The sequence below is a fragment of the Triturus cristatus genome, chromosome 11 (genome assembly GCF_964204655.1).
Source record: "Triturus cristatus chromosome 11, aTriCri1.1, whole genome shotgun sequence".
Lineage (NCBI taxonomy): Eukaryota > Metazoa > Chordata > Amphibia > Caudata > Salamandridae > Triturus > Triturus cristatus.
In genome coordinates, this window is record NC_140594.1 from 636,988,639 (window position 1) to 637,009,477 (window position 20,839).

Consider the following 20,839-nt stretch of genomic DNA (forward strand, 5'->3'; position numbering starts at 1 on the left):
GATATCAAACTCGTTGTTCCTACCTGCTCCCAATTGAATGTTATCATTTATGAAATGTAATATGTTAACCCAATGTTATCCTATGGGAGAGGTTTAGCCTCACAGTGTGGAACAGATTAATTTTAATCTGCTTGGTGCAGGGTCACCACTCTTGCCACGGGTCCTCATCAAGTAAGGAGGAATCAACAGTGGAACGAAGTACAAACCATAGGTAATTTATTAAGCATTCAGAATGGGTCTCCATCCAACGAGCACCATGGAGTTACTCAAGGAAGGAGCACGCTTTAACAATGGCTACATGGGTTCTTATAGGGAAGATCACAAACAAGGAACTCCCAGAGGTAAATAGAACTTTGGAAAGAACACACAAATGAGCTAAGGCAAGAATCTAACAGCCTCGGTGTCTTGTGCAATTTTTACATTTTAAAGCTGGACAACAAAATGTGCTATTCTGAGTACACTTTACTTAAGGATTAACTATTGCCTGAAAACCTTCGAGCACGCTGACTCTGCATGTTTACACAGCCTACAATGTCTCAATTTGGATTTGCTACCTAAGGTTTATGCAGTTGTGATGACAAGGGTAGAGCCAGGCTGAAAAACAGGTCAAAGGTGAGCATGGATAAGGCACAGCTTAATTCAGATTTTAGGATTTCACAACAGTAGTGAAAATCAAATTTAAGTTTTCACCACCATGACGTGTAAAGCTAAAAAATACACGTCCAATTGTTTAAATACACTGCGCCCTGCCCTCAGCGCTGTATAAGGCCTGATCTAGGGATGACAAATATGTTTAAAAAATGGAGGTATGGGACTGGCAAGAGGAAAATCTACCAGGTCAAAATGGAAGTGTAAAACTGTACACACATGCTGCAAGGGCAGGTCTGGGGCATCTATAAAAGGCTACTTAAGAGGGTGGCAGACCTATTAGTAGCATTTAATTGACAGGCCCTAGGTACATACATTACCACTTTACTAGGGACTTCCAAGTAAATTAAATGTGCCAATTGGGTACAGGCCAATTTTACCATGTTTTAACTAGAGAGTATAAGCACAATAGCACTGGTTAGTAGTTGTAAAATGCACAGTCCTAATGCCAACAAAAAATTAATTCAGCAAAAATAGGAGAGTGAAGGCAAAACGTTCGGGGGGAAGTATAGCCTGAGGCTGACAACTCTAACTGCCTCAATTTCTGGGTCTTTTAGGGAAACCCTAAATTAGTTTGACCTAAACCAGACAAAGATCCTACTGTCATTTGTAATTATAGGCCTGTTTTGCTGCTGAAGCCAAAGTCTTAGCATATAGAGTTTCAAAACATGTCAACAATATTATGCTCCCTGACCAAATTATTTTTATGAAAGGTATTTGTTTACTTTACATAATTGCCATTGGACTACATCTAAACTATTAAAGCAAAATTGTTGGATAATTCACTATGATGACATTGTAAAACAAATATTAGATTCCTGAAACAATTATTATTATTTGAGGGCCAGAATATTTCTAAGTTCTGACCTTGTTTGTGTGTGGAAGATTATTGTAAAAATTCTGACTACTCCGAATTACCTTCAATATGAGCAAATCAATTACAAATCATTTTCTTTAACAGGGTCAGCACTTATAGCCTATACCTGATGATTTGATTTATTTAGCATCATATGCCAGTGAGTCAATTATCTGCAGTTGGAAAGATCCAAATCTATTATCTGGCTATACTGAATGGGCTTGGATTACTTTCACTCTCAAAGATGAAAAACTTTCTGTTTGTAAACTTAACAGATACATCTCAACTCCTCAGTTGTACTGAAACACACTTGATAGTTTCTGGTCTACAAACTATTGAACATGTTGCTTAATAGCAGATTAATAGTGCTATTATAATTCCTCTAGTATAGTGTTATTGATTTTTTTTCCTCAGTAGCTAATTTTTTTCTTATTTCTTGTTATTCTTGTTTGCATTGTGTGCATCTACATATTTAAGTTATTATGTTCTGTTCCCAGATGAATACATGCTTACTATTCAGTGATGTTTTCAGTTTTGTTTCAATTTGAAAACAAAAAAATAATGGTATGCAACTATATGCTGATGAATTCTAGAAAGTGCGATGCACAATGTATTTTTCCTAGATTGTAAATTAACAATAGAACACTTTAACAATCGATTAGATTGAAGATCTTGCAGATTATGGTTTCTTGTCTTGAGCTAATAAAATAACGTAGGGTGAGAAGTGATTAAATAACAGGGTGATGGATCATTTTGATTTATGATATTATTCTCTCCTTTTGTTCTCCAGAGGCAAGCGTTAACATCACTCCCACCCATTCTGGTTGTGCAACTCAAGAGGTTTGAATTCAGCTTTTATGAACAAAGGTTTGTGAAACTGGAAAATGAGATGCACATCAACACCACTTTGGAATTTCCCTGTGAAAAGACATCACAGAAGGTATGAAGACCACATATGATTTGTTGTTTTATTGGCTTTGTCAGCAGACACAGATATGCCGGGGTGGGGTGTAATGATGAGAGTAGGTGTTAAGGGAGAGTGGAAAGGGGGTCAAGGAGATTTTCAAGACTCCAGTCTGTTTTTCTAGACAGCTTAGAACTTGATTAACCCTTGGCCACGGCTGGAGTTCCCCCGCCGTGCGGGCGAATTCCACTTGTGCGCAAATCGGACGGGGACGGCCGGGGGCCGTCCGACGCATGCAAGGGGTTAAGGAATGCTTGTAGCATACTCAGCTGCTGGTATTTACCCTGGACTTTCTCCCCGTTCCATCGCCTTTTGGCGTTCCTGTGCCATTACAGACAGGGACCTTTGCAATTCATTCTTGACCAACTACAAAAGCAATAGTACAATTTACACTACTATGCCACACCCCGTTCAGGAACGTGAGCACCCTAGATCAGTTTCATCCTTTTTGGGCCAAATCAGATGGGTGCAGCTTGTTAAGTGAATAACAGGCAACAAGCTTAGGGGATTCTTAGCTTTAATCCTTGTCCCAAAACCCCTTCCATCAGCAGGTATAACTGACTGAGATCCAACCATCTTCAGAATACCTCACTTCACATTCTCTTGTGAATACCTCACCTAACATTCTACTATGTGCTAACATCATTCTAACCCAACTACATTCTAACCCCATTACATTCTATCCTAAATACTAATGCATACCCACCTGTGACCTTTGAAGCGAAGTGCAACACAACACACCTTACCCCCAAAATATAGAATAAAATAGATTAAGTTACACATATGTATATATATCTAAACAAAAGTTGCCTGTTTGTGAAGGAGCCCACACAGGTAAGTTTGATTCGCCACACATTTATTGAAAGAACAGCAATGTCCATGCAGTCTCAAAGGCCTCACCTTCATGGAAGTTTAGCCGACGCGTTTCGTGCAGGTAAGCACTTCTTCATGGGCTGTGGGTCGCTTTCAGCAGGAGTCATCCGTTTAGCTGCGACACTGAAAATATACAAGTCTCCCGCCCCAGTGGGCGTGGCCACCCTAGTGGCCTGCTGGTACTTGCAGTGCTTCGCTTTTTCCTTCAGTGAGTCGCCTGACTCTTGCTAAAAATAAAGCTAGGAATTAATCCCAAGTGCGTCGCGGGCCACAGTCGGACCGCTGGTAATGCTGAATAACATCTTTCAATGGCATACCCATCCTTCATGCTACAACGTCGGTTGGCGCTGTTGCAGGGCTGCACACGTACAGTGGGGCCCCCTCGCGACTCAGGCCGGGCCGCCAAAACATCTAAACAAAAGTTGCCTGTTTGTGAAGGAGCCCACACAGGTAAGTTTGATTCGCCACACATTTATTGAAAGAACAGCAATGTCCATGCAGTCTCAAAGGCCTCGCCTTCATGGAAGTTTAGCCAACGCATTTCGTGCAGGTAAGCACTTCTTCATGGGCTGTGGGTCGCTTTCAGCAGGAGTCATCCGTTTAGCAGCGGCACTGAAAATATACAAGTCTCCCGCCCCAGTGGGCGTGGCCACCCTAGTGGCCTGCTGGTACTTGCAGTGCTTCGCTTTTTCCTTCAGTGAGTCGCCTGACTCTTGCTAAAAATAAAGCTAGGAATTAATCCCAAGTGGGTCGCGGGGCACAGTCGGACCGCTGGTAATGCTGAATAACATCTTTCAATGGCATACCCATCCTTCATGCTACAGCGTTGGTTGGCGCTGGTGCAGGGCTGCACCCGTGCAGTGGGGCCCCCTCGCGACTCAGGCCGGGCTGCCAAAACATCTAAACAAAAGTTGCCTGTTTGTGAAGGAGCCCACACAGGTAAGTTTGATTCACCACACATTTATTGAAAGAACAGCAATGTCCATGCAGTCTCAAAGGCCTCGCCTTCATGGAAATTTAGCCGACGCGTTTCGTGCAGGTAAGCACTTCTTCATGGGCTGTGGGTCGCTTTCAGCAGGAGTCATCCGTTTAGCTGCGGCACTGAAAATATACAAGTCTCCCACCCCAGTGGGCGTGGCCACCCTAGTGGCCTGCTGGTACTTGCAGTGCTTCGCTTTTTCCTTCAGTGAGTCGCCTGACTCTTGCAAAAATAAAGCTAGGAATTAATCCCAAGTGGGTCGCGGGGCACAGTCGGACCACTGGTAATGCTGAATAACATCTTTCAATGGCATACCCATCCTTCGTGCTACAGCGTCGGTTGGCTCTATTGCAGGGCTGCACACGTGCAGTGGGGACCCCTCGCGACTCAGGCCGGGCCGCCAAAACATCTAAACAAAAGTTGCCTGTTTTTGAAGGAGCCCACACAGGTAAGTTTGATTCGCCACACATTTATTGAAAGAACAGCAATGTCCATGCAGTCTCAAAGGCCTCGCCTTCATGGAAGTTTAGCCGACGCGTTTTGTGCAGGTAAGCACTTCTTCATGGGCTGTGGGTCGCTTTCAGCAGGAGTCATCCGTTTAGCTGCGGCACTGAAAATATACAAGTCTCCCGCCCCAGTGGGCGTGGCCACCCTAGTGGCCTGCTGGTACTTGCAGTGCTTCGCTTTTTCCTTCAGTGAGTCGCCTAACTCTTGCTAAGAATAAAGCTAGGAATTAATCCCAAGTGGGTCGCGGGGCACAGTCGGACCTCTGGTAATGCTGAATAATATCTTTCAATGGCATACCCATCCTTCGTGCTACAGCGTTGGTTGGCGCTGGTGCAGGGCTGCACACGTGCAGTGGGGCCCCCTCGCGACTCAGGCCGGGCTGCCAAAACATCTAAACAAAAGTTGCCTGTTTGTGAAGGAGCCCACACAGGTAAGTTTGATTCGCCACACATATATTGAAAGAACAGCAATGTCCATGCAGTTTCAAAGGCCTCGCCTTCATGGAAATTTAGCCGACGCGTTTCGTGCAGGTAAGCACTTCTTCATGGGCTGTGGGTCGCTTTCAGCAGGAGTCATCCGTTTAGCTGCGGCACTGAAAATATACAAGTCTCCCGCCCCAGTGGGCGTGGCCACCCTAGTGGCCTGCTGGTACTTGCAGTGCTTCGCTTTTTCCTTCAGTGAGTCGCCTGACTCTTGCAAAAATAAAGCTAGGAATTAATCCCAAGTGGGTCGCGGGGCACAGTCGGACCACTGGTAATGCTGAATAACATCTTTCAATGGCATACCCATCCTTCGTGCTACAGCGTCGGTTGGATCTGTTGCAGGGCTGCACACGTGCAGTGGGGACCCCTCCCGACTCAGGCCGGGCCGTCAAAACATCTAAACAAAAGTTGCCTGTTTTTGAAGGAGCCCACACAGGTAAGTTTGATTCGCCACACATTTATTGAAAGAACAGCAATGTCCATGCAGTCTCAAAGGCCTCGCCTTCATGGAAGTTTAGCCGACGCGTTTCGTGCAGGTAAGCACTTCTTCATGGGCTGTGGGTCGCTTTCAGCAGGAGTCATCCGTTTAGTTGTGGCACTGAAAATATACAAGTCTCCCGCCCCAGTGGGCGTGGCCACCCTAGTGGCCTGCTGGTACTTGCAGTGCTTCGCTTTTTCCTTCAGTGAGTCGCCTGACTCTTGCTAAAAATAAAGCTAGGAATTAATCCCAAGTGGGTCGCGGGGCACAGTCGGACCGCTGGTAATGCTGAATAACATCTTTCAATGGCATACCCATCCTTCGTGCTACAGCGTCGGTTGGCTCTGTTGCAGGGCTGCACATGTGCAGTGGGGACCCCTCGCGACTCAGGCCGGGCCGCCAAAACATCTAAACAAAAGTTGCCTGTTTGTGAAGGAGCCCACACAGGTAAGTTTGATTCGCCACACATTTTTTGAAAGAACAGCAATGTCCATGCAGTCTCAAAGGCCTCGCCTTCATGGAAGTTTGGCCGACGCGTTTCGTGCAGGTAAGCACTTCTTCATGGGCTGTGGGTCGCTTTCAGCAGGAGTCATCCGTTTAGCTGCGGCACTGAAAATATACAAGTCTCCCGTCCCAGTGGGCGTGGCCACCCTAGTGGCCTGCTGGTACTTGCAGTGCTTCGCTTTTTCCTTCAGTGAGTCGCCTGACTCTTGCTAAAAATAAAGCTAGGAATTAATCCCAAGTGGGTCGCGGGGCACAGTCGGACCGCTGGTTATGCTGAATAACATATTTCAATTACATACCCATCCTTCGTGCTACAACGTCGGTTGGCGCTGTTGCAGGGCTGCACACGTGCAGTGGGGCCCCCTCGCGACTCAGGCCGGGCCGCCAAAACATCTAAACAAAAGTTGCCTGTTTGTGAAGGAGCCCACACAGGTAAGTTTGATTCGCCACACATTTATTGAAAGAACAGCAATGTCCATGCAGTCTCAAAGGCCTCGCCTTCATGGAAGTTTAGCCAACGCGTTTCGTGCAGGTAAGCACTTCTTCATGGGCTGTGGGTCGCTTTCAGCAGGAGTCATCCGTTTAGCTGCGGCACTGAAAATATACAAGTCTCACGCCCCAGTGGGCGTGGCCACCCTAGTGTCCTGCTGGTACTTGCAGTGCTTCGCTTTTTCCTTCAGTGAGTCGCCTGACTCTTGCTAAAAATAAAGCTAGGAATTAATCCCAAGTGGGTCGCGGGGCACAGTCGGACCTCTGGTAATGCTGAATAACATCTTTCAATGGCATACCCATCCTTCGTGCTACAGTGTCGATTGGCGCTGTTGCAGGGCTGCACACGTGCAGTGGGGCCCCCTCACGACTCCGGCCGGGCCGCCAAAAAATCTAAACAAAAGTTGCCTGTTTGCGAAGGGGCCCACACAGGTAAGTTTGATTCACCACACATTTATTGAAAGAACAGCAATGTCCATGCAGTCTCAAAGGCCTCGCCTTCATGGAAGTTTAGCTGACGCGTTTCGTGCAGGTAAGCACTTCTTCATGGGCTGTGGGTCGCTTTCAGCAGGAGTCATCCGTTTAGCTGCGCCACTGAAAATATACAAGTCTCCCGCCCCAGTGGGCGTGGCCACCCTAGTGGCCTGCTGGTACTTGCAGTGCTTCGCTTTTTCCTTCAGTGAGTCGCCTGACTCTTGCTAAAAATAAAGCTAGGAATTAATCCCAAGTGGGTCGCGGGGCACAGTCGGACCGCTGGTAATGCTGAATAACATCTTTCAATGGCATACCCATCCTTCATGCTACAGCGTCGGTTGGCGCTGTTGCAGGGCTGTACACGTGCAGTGGGGCCCCCTCGCGACTCAGGCCGGGCCGCCAAAACTTCTAAAGAAAAGTTGCCTGTTTGTGAAGGAGCCCACACAGGTAAGTTTGATTCGCCACACATTTATTGAAAGAACAGCAATATCCATGCATATATATATATATATTACCTACTGGCAGTCGCCTGTAGGTAGTTATAGTTAGGACCTATTTTCCATAGGAAATCCGCAACATTCTATTTGGAATAACGTTGGCGCCGATTGACGAATCTTTGCGAAATTTTCCAAACTTTTGGCCAGCTCCGGTCCGCTCCTATACGCGTTTTCCCCATGCATTTTCCCATAGGACCTGTTGACGCAGCTACAGCCCGAACTTCTGAACGGAATTACACCACATTTTGCAAAGAGGTAGTCCTCAGTTCAGACTCGTGCCTTTTGCTTAAATGGTGTAAATCCGTTCAGTAGTTCCTGAGAAAATTAGAGTTAAAAAGATAAATATATCTGGGCGGAGCCTAACCACACATCTCATCGTGAGATCTGATTGGCTGTCAGTACTTCATCCAAGAAGTGTTGGCAGCCATCTTGGGACCCATATACATGATAGCACCTCATTAAAAAGCATTGCAGTTAATAGAAGGTTTTAAGACTTTAGTTACATTATAAATCATTTGTTGATGGTACCATACTCATTTTAGGAATTGTGGTGTGTTCTAAGGTGATTTTACCATGTGAAAAAGCCTTCTGCTGTGATATCATGAATCATGTTTGAGAGAACTATTTTCTCATGCTTTTCCCACAGAGGTTTGGAAGGTGATCTATAAGCTAAACTGAGAGCATATGTTCTGTAAATTCACATTATCTTTCTCAGTCATGTGAGAATGAAGTCTGACATTCTCAGTAAAACATGTACATCCAACAAGGGCAGAGACTGTCAGTTGATTCCTTTGTGTTCTACTGCACCTTCCCAGAGTGTTCTAAAGGACAACTAGAGTGCTAACAGTCCTACTTATGACAAACATATTGCACACCTGAAGCCATCTTGATTGGAATAAAGTGGTAACTCTTAAAACATTTAATTTAAAAAGGAACAAAATGAGGGGGTTCCTTTTGCCATAGAAAGTATGATTAGTGCTGCAGAAAGAAAAATTAGGGTACATTTTGAGTGACTTCTCAAATCCTCTTCTATTTCATTAAAAAATTCTGACATGCAGACTGAAACATGCACTTTCAATACCAGCAGCAGACTTCCCTGGTGAGCAGTAGCTTTGCTACAGTGATCTAATGAGCAACTAGAGTGCTAACATTCAGAATTTATGGCAAATGTGTGACACATCTGAATGCCTTCTTGATGGAACCAAAGTAAAAAACTGAAAGTATTTCCTATTGAGGAGACTGCCGTAAATGAGGAAATTAGGAAACTTCATAACAAATAAATCTCCCAAGATGGCCACCAGAGACAAAAGAGCCCAAATGTAGCCCAAATATCACCCAAATGTAGCCCAGGAATAGCCCAATGACAGAATGTCCCAGAGTGTTCTAACGAACAACTAGAGCGCTAACAGTCTTACTTATGACAAAAGTATGGCACACCTGAAGCCATCTTGATTGGAATAAAGTGGTAACACTTAAAACATTTAATTTACAAAGGAACAAAATGAGGGGATTCATTTTGCCATAGAAATTATGATTAGTGCTGCAGAAAGAAAAATTAGGGCACATTTTGACTTCTCAAATCCTCTTCTATTTCATAAAAAAATTCTGACATGCAGACTGAAACATGCACTTTGAATACCAGCAGCAGACTTCCCTGGTGAGCAGTAGCTTTACTACAGTGATCTAATGAGCAACTAGAGTGCTAACATTCAGAATTTATGGCAAATGTGTGACACATCTGAATGCCTTCTTGATGGAACCAAAGTAAAAAACTGAAAGCATTTCCTACTGAGGAGACTGCAGTAAATGAGGAAATTAGGAAACTTCATAACAAATAAATCTCCCAAGATGGCCACCAGAGACAAAAGAGCCCAAATGCAGCCCAAATATCACCCAGATGTAGCCCACATGTAGCCCAATGACAGAAGTGTGCAAAACACTTTTTTTGCGTGTATTTGCAGTTTTATATAGTGCAGACTTGTCAGGTATTGGAGTGCTTTACATGAGCATTGGTTACATCACACAAGATCAAATTCATTTTGGTTGTAGACATGGGGAGATTAAGTGATTTGACCAGAATCACAGAATGTTGAGCTGAAGCAGAAACTCCAACCTGGTTCCCCAGTTGCAAAGTCTGCAGCTCTGGAAGTAACACCACATCCTCTCCCCTAGGTGCAACATTTAATCAAGCGGTCAACTGGATAAAAAAACATAAAGATTACAAATAATTTAAAAGTTCTTTGTCGCTATTCGAAAACTCAGAAAATATGTCCTCATTTTAGTTTTTTAGAGCACTAAGCATAATTTTGAAGCAAATAAGACCCTCTCATATATGTAATTTCCAAAGGAAATGCTCTAGGTATTACAGTTTTGATTACATCAAGATGACGTCAGGCGTTCCACACTTTTGTAGTAAATATAGAATGTTAGCAATCTAGTTGTTCATTGGGATACTGTTGAGAGGCAGAGGCAAGGGGCACGGACTCTGAAAATTGAAGGCAGGTAGGAGAGTGCAAAGGCAACAATTTGACCACACTGGGCAGGCAGGAAGGGCAGTGGCAGCACAACAGACTATGGAGGGCAGTGGAAAGAGGGGCAGGGGCAACACACCAACAATAGAGGACTGGCAAGAGAGGCTGTGGCAATATAGTAGACCATTGTGGGCAGAAGGAAGAGGCAGTGGTAGTACAACCATACATGCCAACAGACCCGTTTTCAGCCAGGAAACGTCCAATGTTTTTAAGCTCAAGTGGGCTTTATTTGATCTGTCTCCTGTCTACAATCTCCTCTTTTTCAATGTAACTCAAAGGGGAAAATCAATACCCCAGTTTTTTTTCAAAATCTCCCTCTTACCAAGTTCAAAATGTTCGCAAGTATGGTACATTGGATCATGGTAGGCAGGAGGAATTGGGGTAGGGACTCGGATAACAAAGGACAGGAGGGACATGGAGAAGTGCACCAAACTGACCCTACAGGGCAGGCATCAGGGTTTGCAGCAGCACAATACACCACACAGGGCATGCAGGACGGGAGTGCAGCACAACAATCCATAGAAAGCAATAGGGAGGGGACAGGACCATGCACATGGGCAACAGAGAACAGAGGGGAAAGAGGCAATGGTAGCTAGCTGACCATAACGGACAGACAGGAGAGAAAGCTGCAGCATAACAGACCATAAAGGGCAGGAGGGACAGATCAGGGGCATTACAATGGAACAGACAAGCCAGGAGGGAGGGAATAGGAGTCTGCGCATGGAAACAGAGGGCTCGGGGCAAGGGGGCAGGGCAGGAGCAGCAAGATGACCATGGAGGTCAGGCAGGATGGGCACTAGAAACAAGACACACCATGGAGAGCAACAGTGAGACTATGATGGCATACACACAGACCATGGAGGGAAGGTGGGAGGGGGTCAGGGGCAGCTAGCTGACCACACAGGGAAGGTGGGAGGGGCCATGGCAGCACAGAAGACCATGCATGGCAAGCGGGAGGGTTAGTGGCAGCACAATGGCTATGCTGGGCAAGAAGGAGGGTGCAGGGGCATGCACAAAGGACCATGGAGGATAGAAGGGAGGGTCAGGACCTGGGCACAGACAAGAGAGTTCAGGGGAAGGGGCCTCACAACAGACCACGTGGGGCAGGCAGGAGGAGCAGTTGCAGCACAACAGACCAGGGTGGGCAGAAGGGTGTGGCAGTAAAATGGACCATGGAGGACAGGAGGAAGGGGATAGGGGCATGGCATGTGGACAGGCAGGGTGGAGGTGGCAGGGACAGGTTACAGTCATCTGACAATGCTAGGCAGGTGGGAGGGGAGTGGCAGCTCAACAGAACACTCAGAGTAGATAGGAGTGGAAGATCCATGGAACATGGTGGGCAAAAAGGATGGAGCAGGGGCATGCACAAAGACATCAGAGGGCAGGGGAAGGAGAATAGGGGCAGCAAGCTAAGCACAGAGGCTAAGCAGGAGGTCAATGATGGGCCATTGAATTGGGCAATGGAGGGCAGGAGGAGTGGACTGTTACATCATGCTAAATGGAGGGCAGTGGCAGCACATCAGACCATGCATGGCAGGAGGGAGGAGGCTAGTCCATGGATTCAGACAACAGAGGATAGGGAGGAGTCGGATGGAGCAGCAAGCTAACTGTTCAGAGAAGGTGGGTATTATGAACTTTATTGTTTTTAAAATATGTGTCTGTGCGAACTACTTAAAATATGAACAAGTATGCAGCATAATCTCACTTTTATTCAGGAAGAAGAGGACGTTTGTGACTGTGACTCCGGGCTCACTTGGCAGAAACACCCCCTCACCCTCCACCCCCCATCGCAAAATGTAATGCCCGTGAAAAGGGTAGGTGGACGCAGTGTTATATAGAACATAGCCCTGAGAGCACAATTGAAAATGAAAACTAGATATAGTATATGGTATAAACTATGCACCAAAAAGTGTGATATAAGATGAACCGGGCGTGAAATATAATATGCAATACATTGTGCGCAATGACAGATTCATTGGAGAGCGTGAGATAGCACAGGCACTAGCGCATGCTATGCAATATGCGCCTTGGAGTGTAATATGCACAGGGCAGTGTTGTGTAACCTAACTAGTCTCTAAAGTTGTAATATAAAATATGTGCTGGGGAGTGTAACATTGCATATGCACTGTGACAATGATATGGATCCCAGATTGTAATATGTATGGCATAGCGCTGTGCGTTATAACATAGGCATCGAGGAAGGCACGTTAGATGGGGCAATATAACCCGTGCGAAAGGCAAGTGTGGCATGACATATTCACGGGGTGGTGTTACAGTGCACATGGGCTAGAGAGTGTCATAGCATACACACTAGCTGGTGGAATACAACACAGAGGTGTGTGGCACTCGGCGGGCACTGGTGGGTGTAACACAGCATTGGGCTCAGTCAGGAGCACGCTGTGACTCTCAAGTGAGGTTTGTCTCCTTTCCAGAGAGTAAAATAAAAAGTATTACACATCCGGCGGTGGATGTGTGTTTTATTAACCGTGAGGGGGGTTTCTTGCATAGTTTGGTCGAATTTTTGTCGAATCCCCTTTGAATGGCTTGGTGTGCGTGTGTATTAAATGTGCCCGTCAATAGCTACCCATTTTTGTATAAATAAACGACAAGGGTGTCTACTTGGAGAGTACCCACCGGCGGGGGCGCAGGGATTAGGCACGGTAGGGCATCAGACACGTCAGAGCTTCACTAGCGGTGTAAATACATTCCACGTGGATTCATTGTATGCATAGTCGCCTTTTAATGAATATCACGCAAATCGTCATGGTGATAGGTACATACAGTTTGTCCAGCATGTCCTAGGTGTTTCTATAAATATATATGTTTTTTTAAATAATAAAAACAAAGGCCGGCCCCAGGGGATGGGGTCCCCGGGGCCATAAGTGGCCTGAGGAGGGGGGCAAGGCAGCCCCCCTCCTAAAGATTTTTTTTTAAAAAGGCCATGGAGCGTGGGTTGGGGTCCCCGGGGCCGATTAAGGACTTGGGAGGGCCAAATGTATTTTTTTCAACAAAACAAATTAGGGTGCAGGCCCTGGGGGATGGGGTCCCCAGGGCCAATAAATTAGAAAAAGAAGGGGGGCCACACAGCCCTCCTTCTTAAAAAAATAAAATAAATAAAAGACCGGCATCGCGCCGGAGGCCACGCCCCCTCCTTGCAGCACTCTGCAAACGTGCCCCCTGGCCAGTTGTAAGTTGGGGAATTAATTCCCCTTGAATACTGAGGGTCCCTGAGGGCCAACTAGCCCAACAGGTATCTCCAGTATGTGCCAGGGAGCTGTGTTGCAGACAGGTGTTCTGAGGCCACGCCCCTTTTTACACCTCTATGCAACGCAGGTCTGTGGCGCTTACTGGAGGTACCTAGTGGGCTAGTTTGACCCTAGGGACCCTTAGGATTCAAGGGGACTTAATCTCTCAACTTAGAACGGCCACAGGGCGCGTTTACACAGTGGTGAAGGGAGGGGACGGGGCCTGAGGTGACGTGTGCAAACACGCCCTGTGGCGCGTTTTAAGTTGGGGAAATAATTCCCTTTCAATCCTGAGGGACCCTGGGGGCCAACTAGCCCGCCAGGTACTTCCAGTAAGCGCCACTGCTCTGCGTTGCAGAGAGGTGGTGCAGGCTGTGCCCCTTTTTACACCTCTCTGCAATGGCGCTTACTGGACGTACCTAGTGGGCTATTTTGCCCCTAGGGACCCTCAGGATTCAAGGGGAATTAATCTCCCAACTTAAAAAATGGCCACAGGGCGTGTTTACACAGTGGGGAAAGGAGGGGACGGGGCCTGAGGTGACGTGTGCAAACCCGCCCTATGGCGCATTTTAGTTTCTATTTTTGAATGTGTGTATCAAAGGTTATATTAGGGGGAGAGGAGGTCAGCCAGTCTATCACAAGGATGGTGTCATCAGTGGTGTCATCAGTGATGTCATTTGAGATGTCATCAGTGATGACATGAGTGATGTAACTGACCATGTCATGAGTGATGTAATATGTGACGTCATCAGCAGTGCATTGCGGGCGCGCGAGTTATAGTTAGCTGAACTAACTATAACGGGGGAATTTCAATGTTTTTGTACGAGTGAAAAATCCAGCTAACAATAACGCCCCTGAAATCTATGTTTTTTTCAGTGAATTTCTAAGGTTTTTTAAATGCTAATCCCTAACTATAACGTGCCTGAAACCTAAGGTTTTTTCAGTGAATATATATATATATATTGTCAATCGTCACTGGTGCATTGTACAGACTGATCCAGTTCTGGGTCCAATGATTGCTAACAAACCTACCATTACATATCGCAAGGCATTCTCTATGAGAGACGCCTTGGTCAAAAGTAGCCCAGAGGTCATGATCAAATCCAACTGGCTCTCCAACATTAAAGGCTTCTACAAGTGTAATTCATGTAGAGCTTGCAAATTTGGCGTTAACACCACTGAAGTCACTGCCAAATTTTGCAACAAGCCTATTACTCTACAACACAAGTACACCTGTAGAACTGACTTCGCTATTTATATCCTTCGCTGTAGCTGTAATCTCATGTACGTTGGAAGTACTAAGCTCCAAGTATATGTCAGGATTCTACAACATCTAAGAGCGATTGTCAATAGTGACCCTAACTATCCCGTGGCCAGGCATTTCAGAGAGACACACAATAACAATCTTGATCACTTACAGTACTTTGTGATAGATAATGTGCCAATCCTTAGACGTGGTGGTAACCGAGAAAAGAAATTGCGACAGCTAGAAAGTCGCTACATCCTTGAACTCGACACCAAGGTTCCTTATGGTTTAAACAGCAGTGAAGATCTGTACAACTATCTGTGATTTGTTATCCTTGATATATGTTTTTCTTCAACATAGTACAGATTGTGCTGTATACTGTTCCATCTCAATATGTCTACCTTTTGCTCGCCTCCAACCCTTGGTTGTACTACTCCCGTTATTCAGCTATTTGCCCTATCTTCGAACTTTCTGTACCTTATTTTTCTTAAAGTGTCTTCTGTCCTACCTCTAATTTCCCTTAATACTAGGGGCCTGATTTTCTTCTCCACTTTGGAATGATGTTCCCCTACGCATTATGCGGACTTTATTGGAACCTACCAATGTAGTTTTTCACTTTACCTTGGAAACCCGGCTGGGTTTTGTAACGCTGTATATATTTCTGTGAATCCGACCACAAGGTCTATATTCATCATTTTTTATGAGATATATACTCTTGAACACTTCGCATCACATTTATAGGTCACTATATAATTTGTTGCACTATTTTTTTCACTTATTTTACGCACTATCACACACGGTAATCTATGAGGCACTATCTTACTAACTAGTATTTATACTGTCCAATTTTGACGTTCTCCGTCTGCTCCTTCATAGCCCTTTGACTTTGATCCACATTAATCCTTGCTTTTTTTAGACTCGCTATATCGCGCTGCAAGTTTGTATATATTATGGTCACGTTATCATTTCTTTGTATCTGATACCGTCGTGTAGAGCAGTCGATTTTACTGCACTAGCCGGAGGCAATTACACTTCATTGTCTCAATCGCCCTAACCTAGATGGCCTTGTATTATGCGGACATTGGGGCATAGCCGTTTACTGCCAGTTGCATCGGTGCCTTGTTAACTGAGAGCTTACACCATTATGCTTTCATTAAGAGTGGTTAATACTTCATTATTTTCTCTCTCTATTTTTCATTATTATCCTATTGTATTTCTCACCATCTTTTTCTCATATTGGCACCATGATGTCTCCGTGAGTTTACTCTCATTTCTATTTTTTCTTACTTCTGTGAGTCTGTTTTCCTACTTATTTAGGAACTCATCTCTACCATTTCTAAGGGCATTGAAGCATCCCAGTGCTGCTTCACTACTACTGGCAGCATGGTATAGCTTCAAATCAGCAAGTCACTGCCTCCAAACCGTCACAAAATTACAGTAAAGCACCATTGTGTATTGACATGGTCACATATATGTTTACATTACTGTAAAGCACTATCACATTTTTTTTACGTTTTACTGCATATTGCAACACTTGTTCACTTACCTGCCTATTTAAGTTGCTACTTGCACGTAGCGCGTTTATGTTATCAAGGTCGCAGGTCAGCGACCGAAACGCATCATGTGGACCACTTTTGGCTCGTAAATAAAACCCTGGATTTCATCTGCTGTTGTGGTCTGTACCCGTGTGTTCCTTGCGAAAGGCTGAAAATCACTACGGGACTGATTGCTGATATATATATATATATATATATATATATATATATATATATATATATATATATATATATATATATATATATGCACATACTATAGAAGAGTTCCTGATAATATATACATACAAATCCAAAGTATACATGTTCACTCCCCGGGTGTGCCGAACCAGTACGCACGCCATGCCAGCAAGACTCAGGGCGAGGAGCCGTTTGAGAGCTGTTTGAGTGCCACAGTAGCTGCCCCTGATCGGCTCGACATGATACGGCAGGGCACGACTCCCCCGCCGCCGCTGATCACCCCCAAGTGGCTCACAGACTCACGGCAGGCGCATGGGCGGTGTGACGGAGTTACTGCCTCATCAACTGATCAGCTGCAGCCCCGTGGGCCCCGCTTTTCCCACTCTCTCCAGTCCCTGGTGGTTCTTGATTGAGCCTGACATTGTTATAGCCTCAAACCCTTGCCAACTAATGGAATTCTAGATGGACAAGTGTCAAAGTAGAGTCACAAGGAAATAAAGACTATTGAACAATATCGAAGAGTGGCAAGTAAGGGGGGGTGGAGAAGAGACCCAGTCTGAGGTCGGTAGTGGTGTAGAGACTGAGGAGCTGCGGTCACAGTGGCTGGCTGCACGGTGTGAACACAACTCCGCAAAAGTAGAAGCGTCCCGACTAGGATTGAGCTTATGACCGGTTTGGTGCATTCACGCTCAGTTCTCCCTCCTCCCCTCCGCACCCCCTCCCCCGTGTAGCATCATCAGAGACCTTGCTCATCGTGCTCCTACCCAGAAGAAACCAACAGAGCTCAGCTGCCACCTTTCTTGGGCGAAGAGGATTAAAATGGATTAAAGTGAAGCGAAGCGGACTAGGATTGGCCCCCTGTAATACAAAAAAAGAAACATAAAAAAGCAAAGCAACCTTAGGTAAAGAGAAAGAAAATCTCCCTAATTCACAACTAAGGGAACAAAATGTGAACAAGGAACTCTACGCAGCTGCAAAGCTCCCATCGCCCTCACAAGACCGCTAAACGACAGAAGACCAAGATGCTGTACCCTTAGCTGGGAAGGCGGGGGAACCAGGTATCCCACCGAATCGAGGGAACTCGACCTGAGGGAACCCTGGATGTGCATAAGGGGATTAAACTGAACAGTCAAAGTAGTTGCCGGACACCTCTGGTCGAACGTAGGCAAGAAGCCCACGAGGAAGCACAACCAGATTATACACCGTCGTCAGCCAAATGGAAATGCAGCAACACCAGAGATATCAGAGACTATCTCAATCAGCCTACTCAAATGCTCAAGCAAGTAGCCCACTCCACAAGCTACGAGAGCTCAAGCTCCCATAACCAAATCGAGGAAAATCGAATTAGCACACCTCCACTGGCTCCTCTCTACCCTGAGATAATCATCTTTGGAAGGGATCCTGTCATCTTAGAACTAGCTTCTCTAGAATTAGCCCTACTTCCCTCCCAAGAGCTACTACCAGACAGTAGCCCGGATGTTTTACAAAATAAAAATCCTATCCCGGCCACGAACAGACGCTCCAGCAGTGTGAAACCCGGCGAGGCCCACCAAAAGACATCACAATGGTCGGAAGCTATGGATCTCAAAGAAGAGAAAGACGTTGTCCCACCCCAACACCCCGGCCTTAAATTGTCAGAATCGACAATATGGATCACGTCCGTTAGCTCAGCAAGCCCAGTATCCCAGCTATTGCACCTACGAAGCCCGTCGCCCACTGAAATAGAAGTAAATCAAACAGAGTATTGGAGCCTCGTACTCGAAAGCTGAGGTTTGACTTTCCTTCGCTTGCCTCTACCCCATTTCTTGCCCCTCATATGCACTCTAGTCATACTTGCTCTAAGGACCTACACCAGCTTGAGACTAGGATCAGCGCACTTAATGCCTCTTTGATGGATACCAACAATAGCTGTGCCGGCAATAAAGCTCTCAACTTACAAAAAGACCTAAACAAAAGTCTTCAAAAGAAATGACCCTTGTCAATTAGTAGCTATGCAGATTCAAAACCACCTCCATCGCATCCCCAAACTCTGGTCAACGACCTCTCAAAAATAGAATTCTGGTCTTGGGAGCCCCTCGACACTAAAACCACGCACAAGGTTGAGGTACTGATCTCACTTACTAATCAAGCCCTGAACTCAATGGCCAATGCTGCTCACATGCACGCAGATAAACTAGATGCCCAGATAAACATTTTACACTTGGTAGCGGATTCAATATCAGAATTGATACAAAGTTCGACCAACTAAACTCCTTGATACGTAGAGCTCAAAACAACGTAGGGCTATACCAAAAACAAAATCAAAACCAAAACTATAGTGGATGTAGCTGCAACCCGATATTAAAAAAACAAGAAACGCTCCCGGAAGTAATATCCTCTCTAATTGAGGACTTGAAGAATGAGGCACATAGACGGGCACAGAAAACCAACCCTCTCCCACTACTTCAAACTCAGCCCCCACATTGGCACACCTTAAAAAAAAACGTTCTCATAGTGCCGAACACCTAAGAGACAACATGACTGATAACAGGACTAGCCATCAAATGCAAGCTTGTGAACCTTCTGATGCTCATGAGCAGCAGATCATCATTACACAAGAGCACCTAGCCAGAAGTTCGAAAGGCGTTGGTAACCACGACCATATAACTACTTCTAACAAAACACAAGCGATAAGACCTAGATAACACCATTCTCCAATCTAACCCTGCAACAGAGACAGGCAACACGTTGAACCCTACTGAGCCACCAAATATGGCTAATCTACCGCCCACAGAAGGACAACCCCTGTCCAGGAAAAACAAGAAGAAATTAAATAAACTAAACAAAGCTAGGAAAAAGGACAGCACACTATTACGTTGGCTTAGAACAGAAGACAGTGACACAACAACCAACTTAACCGCGGCTCCCAGCAACAACACTCATGGAAAAGGAACTTTAATTATTCACTCCTGGGAAGATACCATTGAAACACAAGGTGTGGGCCTAATTAAGGTCGATACCGACCGTCGCATTGTGCAAGACCAAGAGGAGACCTTTGGGAAACCGAATGGAAAAAAAGAAACCAAAAAATGCAGTGGAAAATCTTTTAAGACCATGGACAAATTATTAATACCACCCAGCAATCGTCCCTCGCTCAAACAAGGTGCAGAAAAGCCCATGGGCTGGGGTTCCACAAACAAAGTCATAAATAATCATGACCTAGCATAACCACTTGAAACCGAGGAGTAAGGTATCAAACCTAAAACATTCACAGAGGAGAAAGCAACACAAATTAACTTGAGGGACGCGTTGGAAAAAAAGCAAAATGGGAAGGCTTTGACCCCTCCTGAAATTGTCGAATATAGGCTGCAGCCCTCTCAAGATATTGTGAGAGGGGAAGATCTCTCTTTTAAAGCTCGCCACCACAACTCTAACGTTAATAGACCAGAAGGCTTAAATCAAACACCCAAGGAAAAGACGCCCAGCGAAACCCTAGTGGGAAATCTTAACCAACAGCAGAATAAAACCACATTAAACATCATAGAAATAACTCAGTTGCCCCAAGAAGGCTCCAAATTATTGCTGTACCCAGAGTACGTATCCCAAGGGAAATGGGACACCCTCAACAGAGGAAACATTCTAAATTTGTGTCAACACATTCCGTGACTAGAAAATATAAAAACAACGGATATCGAAGGTGTGGCTTTTGTCGCCCCAGAACAGGGCCAGACGAACGGGGCAACGGTAGTAACCTTTCATTACAAAGACATGGCTTCTGCACTAATGAATAACAAAAATCGATTGAGTGACTGGGGCATCCAGATTAGTTTTGTCACCAAAGCCAAGTACCCGGCTTTCTTAAAGGACACAGCAGTCAATCTTTCAATGGCCCATAACAATAAAAATGTGCTTAACAACAACATAATTACTCAGCAACCTATTTCAGTTTTGTGTGGCTCCCTAGCAGGAACCCAAACAGCGTCCTGGAAAGAGAACCCGTTGCAAATAACAACATCCAGAGCGGTAGGCCCTCGTCAATGTGCTCTCAAACGGCATAACTCCCAAGATTGATCCTGGCTCTCCCGGGCCTTAGGGTAAAACACAGATCATCTCGATCGAACAGAAGCCCAATCAGGATGTCGCGCATCACCTTAGAATCTGTTCCTGGAACATCCGCGGGCTAACAAAGGAAAAAACGGAACGATCAACTACTCGTTTCCTGAAGAATCATGATATCATTGCCTTGCAAGAAACCTGGTCTTTGGAAAAAATTGTCTGGGAGGACTTCACCGTGTTCGAATCCCACACAATAGCATCTCAAGTAGGTGGCCACGCATCGGGAGGAGTGTTGATC

The 20,839-nt window shown here is 45.4% G+C and overlaps 1 protein-coding gene across 4 annotated transcripts in view; it reads left to right on the plus strand.

The window, feature by feature from the left end:
• LOC146785218 (uncharacterized) overlaps positions 1-20,839 on the plus strand; it is a 1,495,909-nt gene that overhangs the window by 943,996 nt on the left and 531,074 nt on the right. For all 4 annotated transcript variants that reach the window (XM_085634134.1, XM_085634135.1, XM_085634133.1 and 1 more), the window contains exon 13: positions 2,295-2,444. In XM_085634134.1, coding sequence (XP_085490260.1) covers positions 2,295-2,444 — 150 coding nt within the window. The remainder of the gene's footprint in view (positions 1-2,294; positions 2,445-20,839) is intronic.